This window comes from Amphimedon queenslandica, unplaced genomic scaffold (genome assembly GCF_000090795.2).
Source record: "Amphimedon queenslandica unplaced genomic scaffold, v1.1 AMPQUscaffold_13164, whole genome shotgun sequence".
Taxonomy (NCBI): Eukaryota; Metazoa; Porifera; class Demospongiae; order Haplosclerida; family Niphatidae; genus Amphimedon; species Amphimedon queenslandica.
In genome coordinates, this window is record NW_003546600.1 from 43,461 (window position 1) to 57,451 (window position 13,991).

At 34.8% G+C, this 13,991-nt stretch overlaps 3 protein-coding genes and 1 long non-coding RNA gene across 4 annotated transcripts in view; 2 read left to right on the forward strand and 2 right to left on the reverse strand.

Moving 5' to 3' along the window:
- The window catches only part of LOC100632804 (peroxisomal trans-2-enoyl-CoA reductase-like), a 2,232-nt gene extending 1,752 nt beyond the window's left edge, over positions 1-480 (reverse strand). Inside the window, exons 1-2 of the mRNA XM_020000664.1 lie at positions 188-480; positions 5-94 (exon numbers count right to left, since the gene is read on the reverse strand). Of these exons, the coding sequence (XP_019856223.1) occupies positions 5-94; positions 188-445 (348 nt within the window). The 5' untranslated portion in view covers positions 446-480. The remainder of the gene's footprint in view (positions 1-4; positions 95-187) is intronic.
- Positions 481-635: 155 nt separating this feature from the next.
- LOC105313962 (poly(rC)-binding protein 2-like) lies at positions 636-7,286 on the forward strand. The gene is made up of 14 exons (XM_011407804.2): positions 636-963; positions 1,578-1,766; positions 4,347-4,370; positions 4,460-4,536; positions 4,802-4,874; positions 5,574-5,726; positions 5,777-5,849; positions 5,899-5,954; positions 6,125-6,187; positions 6,407-6,440; positions 6,548-6,606; positions 6,672-6,721; positions 6,838-6,957; positions 7,125-7,286. Exons 1-14 carry the CDS (start codon positions 850-852, stop codon positions 7,177-7,179), a joined length of 1,140 nt encoding a protein of 379 aa, XP_011406106.1. The 5' UTR covers positions 636-849; the 3' UTR covers positions 7,180-7,286.
- A 2,531-nt stretch (positions 7,287-9,817) lies between these two features.
- LOC109584795 (uncharacterized) lies at positions 9,818-10,334 on the reverse strand. The gene is made up of 2 exons (XR_002186180.1): positions 10,138-10,334; positions 9,818-10,062 (listed from the first exon to the last, which is right to left on the reverse strand). It is a non-coding gene; the product is annotated as an uncharacterized LOC109584795 (long non-coding RNA).
- A 1,333-nt stretch (positions 10,335-11,667) lies between these two features.
- On the forward strand, positions 11,668-13,923 carry LOC109584794 (synaptonemal complex protein 2-like). Its single transcript, XM_020000662.1, has 9 exons — positions 11,668-11,723; positions 11,768-11,926; positions 12,102-12,218; positions 12,500-12,595; positions 12,989-13,111; positions 13,202-13,290; positions 13,482-13,516; positions 13,660-13,802; positions 13,851-13,923. The coding sequence occupies exons 1-9, from the start codon at positions 11,715-11,717 to the stop codon at positions 13,905-13,907; spliced, it is 828 nt and encodes a 275-aa protein (XP_019856221.1). The 5' UTR covers positions 11,668-11,714; the 3' UTR covers positions 13,908-13,923.
- The last annotated feature ends 68 nt before the right edge of the window (positions 13,924-13,991 follow it).

Consider the following 13,991-nt stretch of genomic DNA (forward strand, 5'->3'; position numbering starts at 1 on the left):
GAGCAGCTGGAGATGCAAACTGGCCCCCGCCATTATTAACCAGATAATCTAATGCACCATGAGTATCTATAGTGTACTTCATTAGAGACTTAACCTATTAATAATAATAATAATAATAATAATAATAATAATAATAATAAGTATAATAAAATTTGATGTAAAGAATCGATTTACAATAAGTTCTCACCTGTTCCTCATTCCTTATATTACATTGATATGGAAAGACACGTGGACGTAGAGAAATAGGGATGGCTTCATTGATTTCTTGAGCAGCTTTTTCAAGATTTTCCAATCTTCTCGAGGCAATCACAACCTTACAGCCAAGAGAGCTCAGTTCCTCTGTAATAGCACGACCTAGACCCGTGGCCCCTCCAGTCACAATAGCCACTTTACCAGAGAAAAGCTCTTTTTTAAAAACACTTCTTATCATTGAGGCAGCCGCCATTTTGTTAAACGCCCACGTGGTTAATAACCACGCCCACACACGGGCGGCTCCGCCCACACATCCTGCAGGCCCCCAGCCACACCTACACACAAGGCGATTGTTTACATGTAATACAAAGCCAGATGATTATACACAATAATACATGTAATGTACGTCTATACTACTAATACTAAGGACCACATTATTGTGGTGATACTAGTTTAGCAAATAGCAGCTACAGACGGCGGAGAGAGAACTTCCTTAAGCTTTCCTAAGTCCTACTATCTTTATTCCACTTTGTAAAGGCGATTTAAGCTTCTTTGAAGCTGCTCTAAAGCTTCATATTTTCTACTTCACGAGGAGAATAAGAAGAAGAAGAGTAGCTTCCTTTTCCTTCTCTGTCTCCTGTGGCTATTATATATAGTATGGCGTCTACAAGTCGTGGGTCTGAGGTGGACGACACGTGCAGTGAGAAAGCAGAAGAGACTAAATCCAGTAGCACTTCCACTGCATCTTTGAAAGTACAGACCAGTGGGGAGGTAAGGAAAGAGAGAGAGAGAGAGTAATGTTCTTTTACAACATGTTACAATGTAGAGGATTCACTTTGAGTGTCTTGTGTACTATTTTTTTGAAGAGTGACTGTATGGTTGATGTCAGTGTTATTGATGATGATTATATCTTTTTGCTTTTTTAGCTAACACACACACACAGACACACATGTATATATACTATCTATAATGATTGAAGCAATTTTGTGACCTTTATACTTTCAACTTTGCTATGTAACCAAAGAGAAAGAGAGAGAGTGGTGGTGGTGGTGTGTGTGTGTGTGTGTGTGTGTGTGTGTGTGTGTGTGTGTGATGGTAGATGTGTTAATAGTAGAATCAGTTTGTGCCATTTTTGTCAGACAAAAGAACAACTAGTGAGTCCATTCATCCTTTTTAAAAGATCTTGTACCTTTATGTGTACTTTACATCAATAAATAGATTTACAATTATTTATCTCAAATAGCACGCTTGTTTATAGTAATAATTGAGAAGAAACAAGTTGATATTTTTCACTTTCACCCTCTCCCTTCCTCTCTTTCTGTCTCTCTCTGTCTCTGTCTCTCTCCCTCTCTCTCTCCCTCCCTCTCTCTTTCTTCCCCCCCTAGTGTGAGCAGTCAGTCACAGCAACAAGTAAAGACATTCCTCCATTAAGAGGAGAACCTGCTCCAGACATTGACACTTCAACTGAGAGGGAGAGAGGAGAGAGAGAGAGGGAGGGAGAAGGAGCAATAGCAGCTGCCGCTACTTCAATGGATAAACTGGTCGTTAGTATTCGAATGATCATGAACAGCAAAGTAAGCGATCGTAACCCAATATTTCTTTATAATATTAATAATGCGATAATAGCTCTTTGTATTATTACTATTGATACTCGCCCTTTAGCCCACGGTATCCCACTTTATCACTTTTAAGGTGCTAAGATATCGTTTACTTAAAACCTGTCAGACTGGTTTTTAAAACGCGTTTGGTGGCTCCTACTTGTTTTAACGACATTCATGCCTTTGACACTCACCTTGTCACCCCACACATACATTGTTTATTGATTATTATTATTATTCATTATTATTGACAATTACTAGCTCTGTCATGTATAGACTAGCCTTGCTATAATGGACACTTTGAAAGTGTCTCTGTTATACAGAGGTGTCCTTTATGTGGAGGTTATTTTATACAATAAGGAATGTAATTGGTACACTAGGTGCTGTCCGTTAAATGGAGGTGTACGCTATAGAGAGTGTCCATTAAGATATATTAAAGTGCTTCGTGTATTTCTATGAATTCTTATTTCATAGGAGGGCGGCCCTATTTTTTAGAAAAACTATATTTTCTTCTATTGTACGATGTATGATTGGATTTAACGCTAATATTATATTATTCATAATATTAATCGGTGGTTTCTGAGTGGTGGGAACTGTTATGTTAGTATTACAGGTTTGGTTTACATTTGTCTTTAGAGACCATGTGTGTGCACTACCTACTTGTAGTAGGTACTAGTAGGTGTTATATCTGAGGGTGAGTGTGTGTGTGTGTGTGTCCCGTCTTGGATGGTCGTATTTTTATGGTTTTGAAATATGTATGGCTGTACGCTAGAATGTATATGTATTAGCTGGCGATTTAGAAAAGAGAAAGAGAGAGAGAGGGGGAGGGAGGGAGGGGGAGGAAAAGAGGGGGAGGGGGAGGGAGAGAGGGTGAATAGATAATGCTGAATAAGGACGTGGCTTAAATTGAAATACCACCACCTGTTAGTGATGGAATGGGAGGAGCATAAGAAGCAGTTTAGATTAAGTGCATGTGCTTTTATGTTAGAACTGGAGCTTATGTAGAACAAGTAGCTTATTAATTTCAAAATAAACATCCTGATGGAACAACAGTGTGTGATATACATCTACATTGGTAGATTTAGAAATAATTTTAAAGGACCAATTTAACTAATAATAGGAGGCTTAAGGACACTTAGGGCTAATTATGAGAGACCAAAAGCTGAAAATTGGAGATTTCAGGAGATTTAAGCCACAAAAGGTCTGCTAGATCCATCCAGTATATCATTGTGCAGTGATGTTTGAAGCATACCTCTCTGTGTTTATTGACACCCTGACACTGTTAACAAGTGATCTGACAACATTCACTGTACTATGATATACTGAGGCCTTTATTAGCTAGTTTTATAGGGTGTATCCCTATTCATTAATGGCTCATAGTACTGATATATAGTACAATAGTTGCCAGTGTGGTACATATTATCTACTGTTAGTTGCTAGGTGTTGCTATTCTCATTCATCTAGTATCAATATTTTATATGAACATCTCTTTATTGTATATCTATCCCCCCCCTCTCTCTCTTAATGTTTTTATTGTCATTGGCAGCTTCACTCATTATTTAGCCTGTTATCTTGGCTGGCTCCAGTACAATGTACATGTACTTTGTAAATCAGGATGTACATGTACATCCTTCTCTGTCTCTCCCTTACTCTTTCTCTCTTTCTACTTGTTTAAGTTGAGCATATGCACTGTCATGATTGTTTTATTTCTCTCCCCCCCTCTCCCTCTCTCTCTCTCCCCCTCTCTCTCTCTTGTTTTGTTCTTTGCTATCATTGAGTGATATCAGTAATTATTATCATAAGGTGTTTTGTGTTATTATATGGAGGTGTACCAGAGGTGCAATGGAGGCGGGTCTTTGATTGATAGTAGCACCAGCTGTGAATTTATTTGACCTACTACTCCTTTTGTTTCTACCTTGCCCTCTCTCCTCTCTCTCTTCTTAGAGCCCTTTCTCCCCCCCCTCTCTCTCTCTCTCTTTGGTAGAAGCCATGTGTCCATCATAATGTCTATATTTATTATTTGTGGCTTAATTATAAATAAAATGAATTATGTAATAATGTACATGTTTAAGACATAACAGCTACATTTACATTACAATATGTACAAGTACATGTACATGTGCATGTAACATTGTACCTGTCCTTAATACAGAGGTGTCCTCATTTCAGAGGTACTTTTGTACAGGCTTATTGTACCTATTGGGACATTACAAAATGTCCTCATTATAAAGGTGTCCTCATTATAAAGGTGTCCGAATTGTAAAGGTGTAATTTATAGTACAGCAGTACACATCAGCTTATTATAAAGTCTATACTGTGCCCTGCTGCTGGTAATTGTTTTTAAAGGAGATAAGGTCAAACCAGTTACTCAAACTTGTTTAGGCAGGGTCTGTGAGGCAGAGTTATTGCATTGAGGCTTCTGTGGTATAATAATTTATTCACTGACTTCTTTCTCTCCTTTGTCTTTCGCTCTTTCTCCCTCCCTCTTCTTAAATATCCCTCCCCCCTCTCTCTCTTCCTCCCCCCTCCCTCTCTCTCTCTCTTTCTTCTCCACAGGATGTTGGCAGTATCATTGGAAAGGTATAATTGAAAGATGCATGTACACTCAGGCTATTTTTAGTAACATTATTAATTATTATTATTATTATTATTATCATTAATGATCGTAGGCTGGTATGACAATAAAATCATTTAGAGAGAAAAGTGGAGCAAAGATTAACATTTCCAATGGAACCTCCTCAGAACGGTGAGAGGGAGAGGGAGGGAGGGAGAGAAGGAGGAGAGAATACAGCTGAGTGAGTCATATACCATATTTGCTACTCTGCTATAGTTTGGCTTAAATAAGCTCATGTTTTGGCTGCTAAGAAACTAAAAATATTATAGCATTAGTTTCTTGATCAAAAATATACTGAACCAATATGAAAAAGATTAAACAATTACATGTAATTATATACATGTACATGTACTGTATTAAGCATTATTATGTATAGTATTCTCTCTCTCTTTCTTAGTCTGGTCACAGTGTCAGGTACTAAAGCTGAAGTATGTGTAGCATTTACAGCTATCAGCAGGAAAATTGAAGAAGTAATGATACCAATACTTTTATTAATAATAATATTGAGGCAGCTGTTAGTAGATTCACCACCTGCAATTTGTATTTTCAATTAACCTTTGTCCTTTATTAATTAACCTGTAAAAGAATTTAATTAATTACAAATATGAATTATGCAACACAATAGTGTAGTGATACAACCCAATAGTGATGATGATTATATTATTGTACATGAAATACCATTCTTTTAATCTTTGTGTTGCATAGACAGTGTAAATGTACTTATACATCTTTCTCTTAAAATTGAATTTTTACTCTCATAAATGCTGGGCTTGACAAACAATTTTAACGATATTCACGATCCTGTTTTAATGATATTCATAGACCCGTGGTCGAGTCAGGAATTTTATTCATTATTAGCTTATTGTCTGATGCAATAACATCACAATATTAAGATTAAACATAGTTATTAATAAATAGTGTTTCACATAAGATTTTAGGATAGTGCTTCTTGCCAATGTTAAGTTATCAAAATTAGGCTGAAAGTCCCTATACTATAGTAACTTTGGCCAACTTTAACCAAAAATGAAAAGGAGAGAATTCTTAATTTTTATTACATTTTCTGACGGATACACTTATGCTATGAATATGTTGAAGTTTGAGCTGATACTAACTAAAATTTCTTCAGCTATGAGAGTTTTTAAATTAATAGTTTTTTTTGATAATATTAGGACAATCAGTCGCTGGGTTCTCATGCTAGAGGAGTTGGCACTGATCCTGATCAATCTTTAGGGGGCGTGGTCTCAATACGTCTCATTATACAGACGTCACAGTGTGGCTCTTTAATTGGAAAGGGCGGATCAAGAATTAAAGAAATTAGAGAAGTAATGAAAATATTTGTTTTATAAAATATTATTATTATTATTATTAATAGGTCACAGGTGCTATTATTCAGGTTTCTGGTGAGTCATTACCAAACTCAACTGAACGAGCTGTTACAATTTCAGGTAATAGTTACCCTCGTTAATTAATAATTAATTAATTAATTATTCATAGGTTCCTCCCAGTCTATTAGCAGATGTTTAGACTACATATGTGATGTAATATTAGAGGTATGTCCTGGGTGGGTCCCGCAATTTGTAACTGATCCTAATTAAACTTGCAAAAAAATGTGACTAAATTCCCTGTACTATAGTAGAGGGCATTTGTCAAAAATGCCGCCTAGCTCCATTTTTATTACGTATTGTTTATCCTCCTCCATTTTGATCTCTTTCTATTACAGAATCCACCTAAAGGTCCCTCTGTTCCTTATAAGCCTCATTCCAACCAATCATATCAGCAAAGAGTAGGTTACTGGTTGGTAAAGATTATCTTGATCACCCCCCCTCTCTCTCTCTCTCTCTTTCTCTCTCTCTCTCTCTCCCTCTCTCCCTCTCTCCCTCCCTCCCTCCCTCCCTCCCTCCCTCCCTCCCTCCCTCTCTCTCTCTCTCTCTCCCTCTCTCTCCCTCTCTCCCTCTCTCCCTCTCTCTCTCTCTCTCTCTCTCTCTCTCTCTCTCTCCTTTAGCCCGGTATACCTTTCCAACAACCTTACCCAGCTGGTAAATTATTATTTAAATTGTATTTTTATTGAAATGAGATCTGTTAGCAAACAAAAGATTCCTTACATCAGAATCATTTTACTTCTTCTCCATGCCTCCTTCTTTAGGGTTCAATACTACTCCACAGATTCCAACCACAGTACAACAAATGAGAATACCCAATGATGTAAGACATAACATTATTATTATTATTATTATTATTATTATTATTATTATTATTATTATTATTAGTTGATTGGGTGTGTCATTGGCAGGAAGGGTACAAAGATTCATGAGATAAGGTAATCACTTAATGATTGTTCATCACAACTATTAGATTTACGACATTTTTAATTTTTTAAAATTTTGTAGTAGCATTAATATTATTGATGATTAATTTGTCATTATAATCTGCTAGAGTTAATTCAGGTGCACTGATTAAGATAGCGTCTAATGAAGGAGATGGCAGTGATAGACTAGTAACGATATCTGGTACTCCTGAATCTGTTGGAATAGCACAATACCTCATTAACTCAAGGTATAGGGATACTGTTACTATTGATAGAGTACTGTTACTATTTATAGACTACTGTTACTATTTATAGACTACTGTTACTATTTATAGACTACTGTTACTATTTATAGAGTACTGTTACTATTTATAGATTACACTATCATTGTTACTATTACTGTTGCTATTTTTAGAATACATTCTGAAGTTAACAGCTATTTATCAGTTGGCACATTAACCAGTGTATAGAACCTCTCCTTTCTCTTTTTCTATTGGAAATGATTTGAATATTACTAATGATAATGAAACACATTCATTTTAAATAAAAAGTGCAAGATATTGATTTTTTACTGCAATTTCTCTCCTTTTTCTCTTATTATACATTTTATTATAATTGTTCTGTATAATTAATAATAATGATAATCTGGATTGATTGAAATACAGTGCAGTGATACTAAAATGCGTATAATTATAGCCAAGTCAATTTTATAGCCTGGCTTACACTAGAAAATAGAAATATTGTAGAAATAAATTTATTGAGCAGAGTGCTGATTTACTGTTGTCAATATGCTCTCTAATTTGGCAATATTTTTACAGAGACCAAATCAAAAAGGTGAATAGTGCATGCCAACTGTTAATGACTTAGTGTTGTTGAATTGTTAATTATTTCTAAAATTTTATCAATATCATTAATAATTTGAGTCCCTTGATATCTGCCCTCAGCTTCACCTCAAGCAGATATCTCAGTCCTCATGCAGGTATTACATTATTACAACTATTATTATTATTATTATTATTATTATTAATCATTATTATCGTTATATAGTTCTATTGAGCCTTTTCTTTGTCCATAACTCAACAATTGGGACATTTTGTATGAAATTGGACATGATAAGACTTCACTCCTTTTCTATGACAGCAACCACCAGCCGTTCCCTAGAAATCAGTAAAGTAAAATTCAGAACTCCATGCATGGACTATAATTATTGTCAGTATATTTATTATTTTGTGCTAATTTTTGTGAAGTAATGGCATAAGTTGGGAATAGAGAATTGTCACTACTTACAAAGGGAGGAGGTGAGCTGGTTGAGTTCTTGCAGTTCTTTTCATAATAACATATATCCAAAGGAGGTGGCATTTGAGCAGTAGCAGTAGTAATGATGAATCCAATAGCAGCAACAAGGACCAAACACTGGAAGGTATTCATCATTCAGTAGCTGATATCTAGTATAGTCTCTTATATGACCTTTAGTATATGATAAAATGAATAACTATTCCAGTCAGTATGTACCTCTTTATTATAGATACTGGCTACTGATGACAATGGTCCATTGTTTGAATATGTACATGTGATAGAAACATGTATACATTAATCTTTATGCTACAGTTCACTCAGCCTGTACTCGTGCAGGTAATTAATATTAGTGTCAGTAGAAGTGAATAGACTCTATAGAAGTGATGATAGTAATTAATACACTTCAACTGCAAACTGACACTTTACATTAAGTGATGCACTACAAGTCATTCTATGACTACTTGAAGTACAATAGTATGGTTTACCTGATGTCACTCAGCGGGTGATGTCAGTTATTGTACAGTCTCTTCATTGAGATAACTGATGTTTGTACATGTGATAGAAAGTTAGAAACATGTACATGTGAATCTTATTATACTGCAACATGTCTTGCCAACTTTAGTCACACCATACAACCATAGCTACTACACACATTCATCCTGTCCAATAATACTACAATTGTCAATGTATAGCCTATGGTTTATTTATCCATGCACTCACTCCATCAGTGTCTGTAAAACATTAAAGATGCAAACTCTTTCAGTAGAACCATGCACTGTTATACCATTATTAACACCTTTGTCACTTATAGTGTTTACCATACATAATCTGTTATGAAAAGACTGGGTGCTTTAGAACTGAACAAATGATAGAGTTCATTTAGTCTGCACTAAAGACAGTCTTTCTCTATCATGTACTGATTTACAATATTGTCCTGATTATGAACCTATCCTTATTTCAGAGGTTCATTAATACACATTACTATTGTATTGGGACTGATACTACCCCTCCTCATTATAGAGGTGTCCTTATTTTTGACTCTCTGAGTGTATGAACTTAGCCAGACATATAAGTCTAATTAATTATTATAATTATAGTGAAAGTTAAAGTTATGTATATTATTATTAATAATTGTTATGGCACAGTTTCCCTTTCTTCCTGTAGCCATTGCATCAGCTCACAGTCAGGTACACTTTGTGCAAGGCCCTGTTACGCGAATCCTGTATGAATGGATTCCAGGCTCATTACAGCAATTCCTCCCTATCTATAAAGACAAATAATAATAATAATAAATGAAGATACTAGTACACTATTGAATATAAACTTATGTACAGAGACAGATTTATTAAAATCTTTGCAGTTTTCATCACTGTAGCAATAGTTTTGGTCATTATTAGGAGGAGGATATTGAGCAGTAGCAGTAATGATGAGTCCAATAGCAGCAACAAGGACCAAACACTGGAAGGTATTCATCATTCAGTAGCTGATATCTAGTATAGTCTCTTATATGACCTTTAGTATATGATAAAATGAATAACTATTCCAGTCAGTATGTACCTCTTTATTATAGATACTGGCTACTGATGACAATGGTCCATTGTTTGAATATGTACATGTGATAGAAACATGTACATGTCAATCTTATCGAACTGCAACATGTCTTGCCAACTTTAGTCACACCATACAACCATAGCTACTACACTCATTCATCCTGTCCAATAATACTACAACTTTCAATGTATAGCCTATGGTTTATCTATCCATGCCACCTGCTCATTCAGCAACATTAAAAAACTATAGAAATGCAAACCCTTTCAGTAGAACCACTGTTATACCATTATCAAAGCACACGTATTATAAGTTTAATGAACTATATTGTGAAAAGTTAGTTATATATTGTTGCTATTTTATTATTAATAATTGTTAAGGCTCAGTTTGCCTTTTCTCCCTGCAGCCTATACTGCATCACCTCACAGTCCTTTGCATTTAATGCAAGGCCCTGTTTTATAATACTTGTATGACTCAACATCAGGTTGGATACAGCAACCACTAGCAATCTAAAAGACATTAAACAATAATCACAATTATAACAAATAAAGATACTAGTACAGTATTGAATATGAACTTATTACATTGACAGATTTATTGTAATTTTTGCAGTTTTCATCACTGTAGCAAAGGATTCCGACACCACCAGCAGAGACTGTAGTAGTGGGTAGTAATGATGAATCCAATAGCAGCAACAAGGACCAAACACTGGAAGGTATTCATCATTCAGTGGCTGATATCTAGTATAGTCTCTTATATGACCTTTAGTATATGATAAAATGAATGACTATTCCAGTCAGTATGTACCTCTTTATTATAGATACTGGCTACTGATGACAATGGTCCATTGTTTGAATATGTACATGTGATAGAAACATGTACATGTCAATCTTATCGTACTGCAACATGTCTTGCCAACTTTAGGCTAATTAATATTTGTGTCAGTAGAAGTGAATAGACTCTATAGAAGTGATGATAGTAATTAATACACTTCAACTACAAACTGACACTTTACATTAAGTGATACACTACAAGTCATTCTATGACTAGGTACAATGGTCTATGGTTTACCTGCCACTCATGTGGTGCCAGTCATTGTATAGTCTCTTTATTTACAGATCATTGATGTTTGTTTGGATATGTAGAAACATGTACATGTCAATCTTGTAGTACTGCAGCCTAGCTGTCTTGCCAACTTTAATAGTAATTAGTATTAAGGTAAATATAACTATGTATGCATGTACATATTTGATTGATGTCTTAATGGTTTTCTGTAACTGGTATGCCGATGGTGCTTCAGTATCTGCAAGAGTACATAATATTGTGTACTCTTGGTATCTGTAGTGTCAATTTGTCATTGTACTATATAAGGTGTATTAATTACTAGTATCACTTCTATAGAGTCTATTCACTTCTGCTGGCACTAATATTAATTAGTCTAAAGTTGGCAAGACATGTTGCAGTACAATAAGATTGACATGTACATGTTTCTATCACATGTACATATTCAAACAATGGACCATTGTCATCAGTAGCCAGTATCTATAATAAAGAGGTACATACTGACTGGAATAGTTATTCATTTTATCATATACTAAAGGTCATATAAGAGACTATAGCTACTGAATGATGAATACCTTCCAGTGTTTGGTCCTTGTTGCTGCTATTGGATTCATCATTAACTACTACTACTACAGTCTCTGCTGGCCTCCTTTGCTACTCTGATGAAAACTGCAACGATTATAATAAATCTGCCACTGTACATAAGCTCATATTCTAATAAATTAATTATAATTAGTGTCCTATAGATAGTTGATGGCTGCTGTACTCAACCTGGAATCAAGTCAATCAAGTATTATCCAACAGGACCTTGCAAGTAGTGCAAAGGGCTGCTGGAAGAGTAGGATCCAGGAACTTGAAGAAAAAAGAGCTGTGACTTAATAATGACAATAATAATAATTTAACACTAAATTAATAATTCTAATTAAAAATAATAAATCAATTCAAGCATAGATCTATGATTCAAGTGATTTTTCGAATTTTTGATTACGCGCATAATCGAAATAATTTTATCGCTGTAATCACGTGACTTCAATGAATAATTAATTAGTGGCGCTGGGGTCAACGTGTTAACAGGTGGTGTTCAATTAGGCAGAGGACCATGTCTTCAGTAAGCTTTATCTGATGATAATAACTCTATTTTATGACGTCTAGTTGGAGGATATCTTGTCAAGAACTGGAGGAGTCAAAATGGACGAACTCAGGAAGTATCTTGAATCTACTGGGGCTCCAGGGGGCCCCCCTGACTCTGATATTTCTTCCTCCAAGTGTACAAAGAAATTTTATGAAGTTTTGAAATCAAGTGTTTTAAAGGTGAACGGAATGAGAAAATTTTAGATGGAAAATATTAATTGGAAAACTACATGTAGAAAGAAATATTTTGCTGACAATTTTTGACTGACGAAAGTTTTAAAGTACATGTACATGTATATATTGAGTTTACATGTATAATGACTATTGAGAATACACTCTTGTCTCTCTCCTTTAGTCTCTTAAAAGTGGTTCTTTGACTGATTTTGTATTGTTAATGGAAGCACTGAGACAATTGGGATCTCCTTCTGTTAGCAACTTCAGGAAATTCATCACCTTTGGCCTATCGAAAATGATAAGTATATACATGTACATGTACATGTACTGTTACATACTGTAATATTAATGTACAGTATAGCCTCTCTTAATGGACACTCTCTATAGCATACACCTCCATTTTTAAAACGGACAGCACCTAGTGTACCAATTACATTCCTTACTGTATGAAATAACCTCCACATAAAGGACACCTCTGTATAACAGATACACTATATAGAGGCTACACTGTACATACATGTACCTGTACACTTGTACTATTGTATAAATTATCCTTTATATTTATTTATATTATTATACATGTCAGTGTGTCTGGATCAGTTGTTACTATTAGCTGATAGTGCCCTCACTTTTGACTGGAATAAAGCAATGGAGTCATTTGTTAGCGTCATTGAGGTACATGTACATGTACATGTATATGTACATGTACATTTAATTATTATTAATGGAGCATGTCACAGCTATGTGTATCAGAAATAATTATAAAAATGGAGAATTATCTTCTTTTCAATTTTAGTGAAATTTGGCCCATAACCCTGTACTATAGTACAGGGACTTTGACCTCATTTTGGAGCAACTTTAAAAATTTGTAAAAAAATCCAAACTTGATTGGAATCAGCTCAAACTTTGTACACAACATAAGAACATGTATATGTATCAGATAAAGTTATAAAAATGGAGATTCTCTCCTTTTCAATTTTGTCAATACTAATGTACATGTACATGTACATACATGTATGTATATATATATTATAAAAGTACCTGATTAATCGTTGCTTCATTCAATAGGATATATCCAGCTATTCTGAGTCTGCTTTCACTAGCATATGTCTCTTAATCCCTTCACTCATCCACTCACTGGTTATTATTAGTTATAAACTGAACAGTCAATATATCAGCACTGTCGTTGAGGTAAGTGTTTTATATTTATTATGTAATCCAGTTATTCTTAAATAAATGCCTCACGCTACTATTTCCTATTTTTTGTTTTTTTCCCTGTAGATCAGTAGATTATTGAATCATTTATTGTCCAATTGTTCACTAGTGAAGAGGTCACTGGTACTAAGCAGTCAGGATGTCTATAAAGACGTGTGAGTTAGCCACTGATGAATCAGCTTGTATTGCCTGTGGCAGTTTAGCTGCTCTTAAATTTAACAAAATGGACTAGCCAGTACATGGAATAGTATTAATTTTTTTTAGAAATTTTGACTTGATTTTTATGTATACATCTACATGTAGTGTGTTTCATATCTAATATCTATACTTTTTTGTTGTACTGTAGTATTATGATTGGTGAGAGACTGCCACTAGTAGGAGGTAAGTCATATTCATATTATTATGTACATGTACATGTACTGTATGTTAATACGCTATTGCATGGAGTTATCATGTACTTAATTTTTATCCTCATCTCTCTCTCTCCCTCTCTCTCCCCCCCTCTCTCTCTCTCTCTCTCTCAGATTTTGAGTATCAACAGAATTTGTTGGAGATGTTTTTTAGACTAACGGACAATGATCGAAGAACTGATGTTGCACTGAAGCTGTTTGGGGCCTATAAACTGTCAAAAGATTTCATGAACATAAGGCAGCCAGAGTTTGAAACAGTAAGAGGGAGAGAGGGGGGGGCGTAGTACTAATGTCTATTCTTACAGGATTCAAGGGTTTTTCTTAATAAATTAAACACTGCTTCAGGATCACTGCAAAGGTAGGTAGCATACATGTAATGTAATGTAATGTAATGTAATGTAATGTAATGTAATGTGTGGTGATTAATTGTTTTATTGTTTGGTGTA

Bases quoted from the DNA above. Each gene is read 5' to 3' on its own strand.
- LOC105313962 (XM_011407804.2), top strand. From the start codon at position 850: ATGGCGTCTACAAGTCGTGGGTCTGAGGTGGACGACACGTGCAGTGAG. The intron at 5,850-5,898 runs GTAATAGTTACC...AATTATTCATAG, and splicing joins ACGAGCTGTTACAATTTCAG to GTTCCTCCCAGTCTATTAGC. The intron at 5,955-6,124 runs GTATGTCCTGGG...TTTCTATTACAG, and splicing joins TATGTGATGTAATATTAGAG to AATCCACCTAAAGGTCCCTC.
- LOC109584794 (XM_020000662.1), top strand. The intron at 12,219-12,499 runs ATAAGTATATAC...ATATTATTATAC, and splicing joins CCTTTGGCCTATCGAAAATG to ATGTCAGTGTGTCTGGATCA. The intron at 12,596-12,988 runs GTACATGTACAT...TTCATTCAATAG, and splicing joins CATTTGTTAGCGTCATTGAG to GATATATCCAGCTATTCTGA.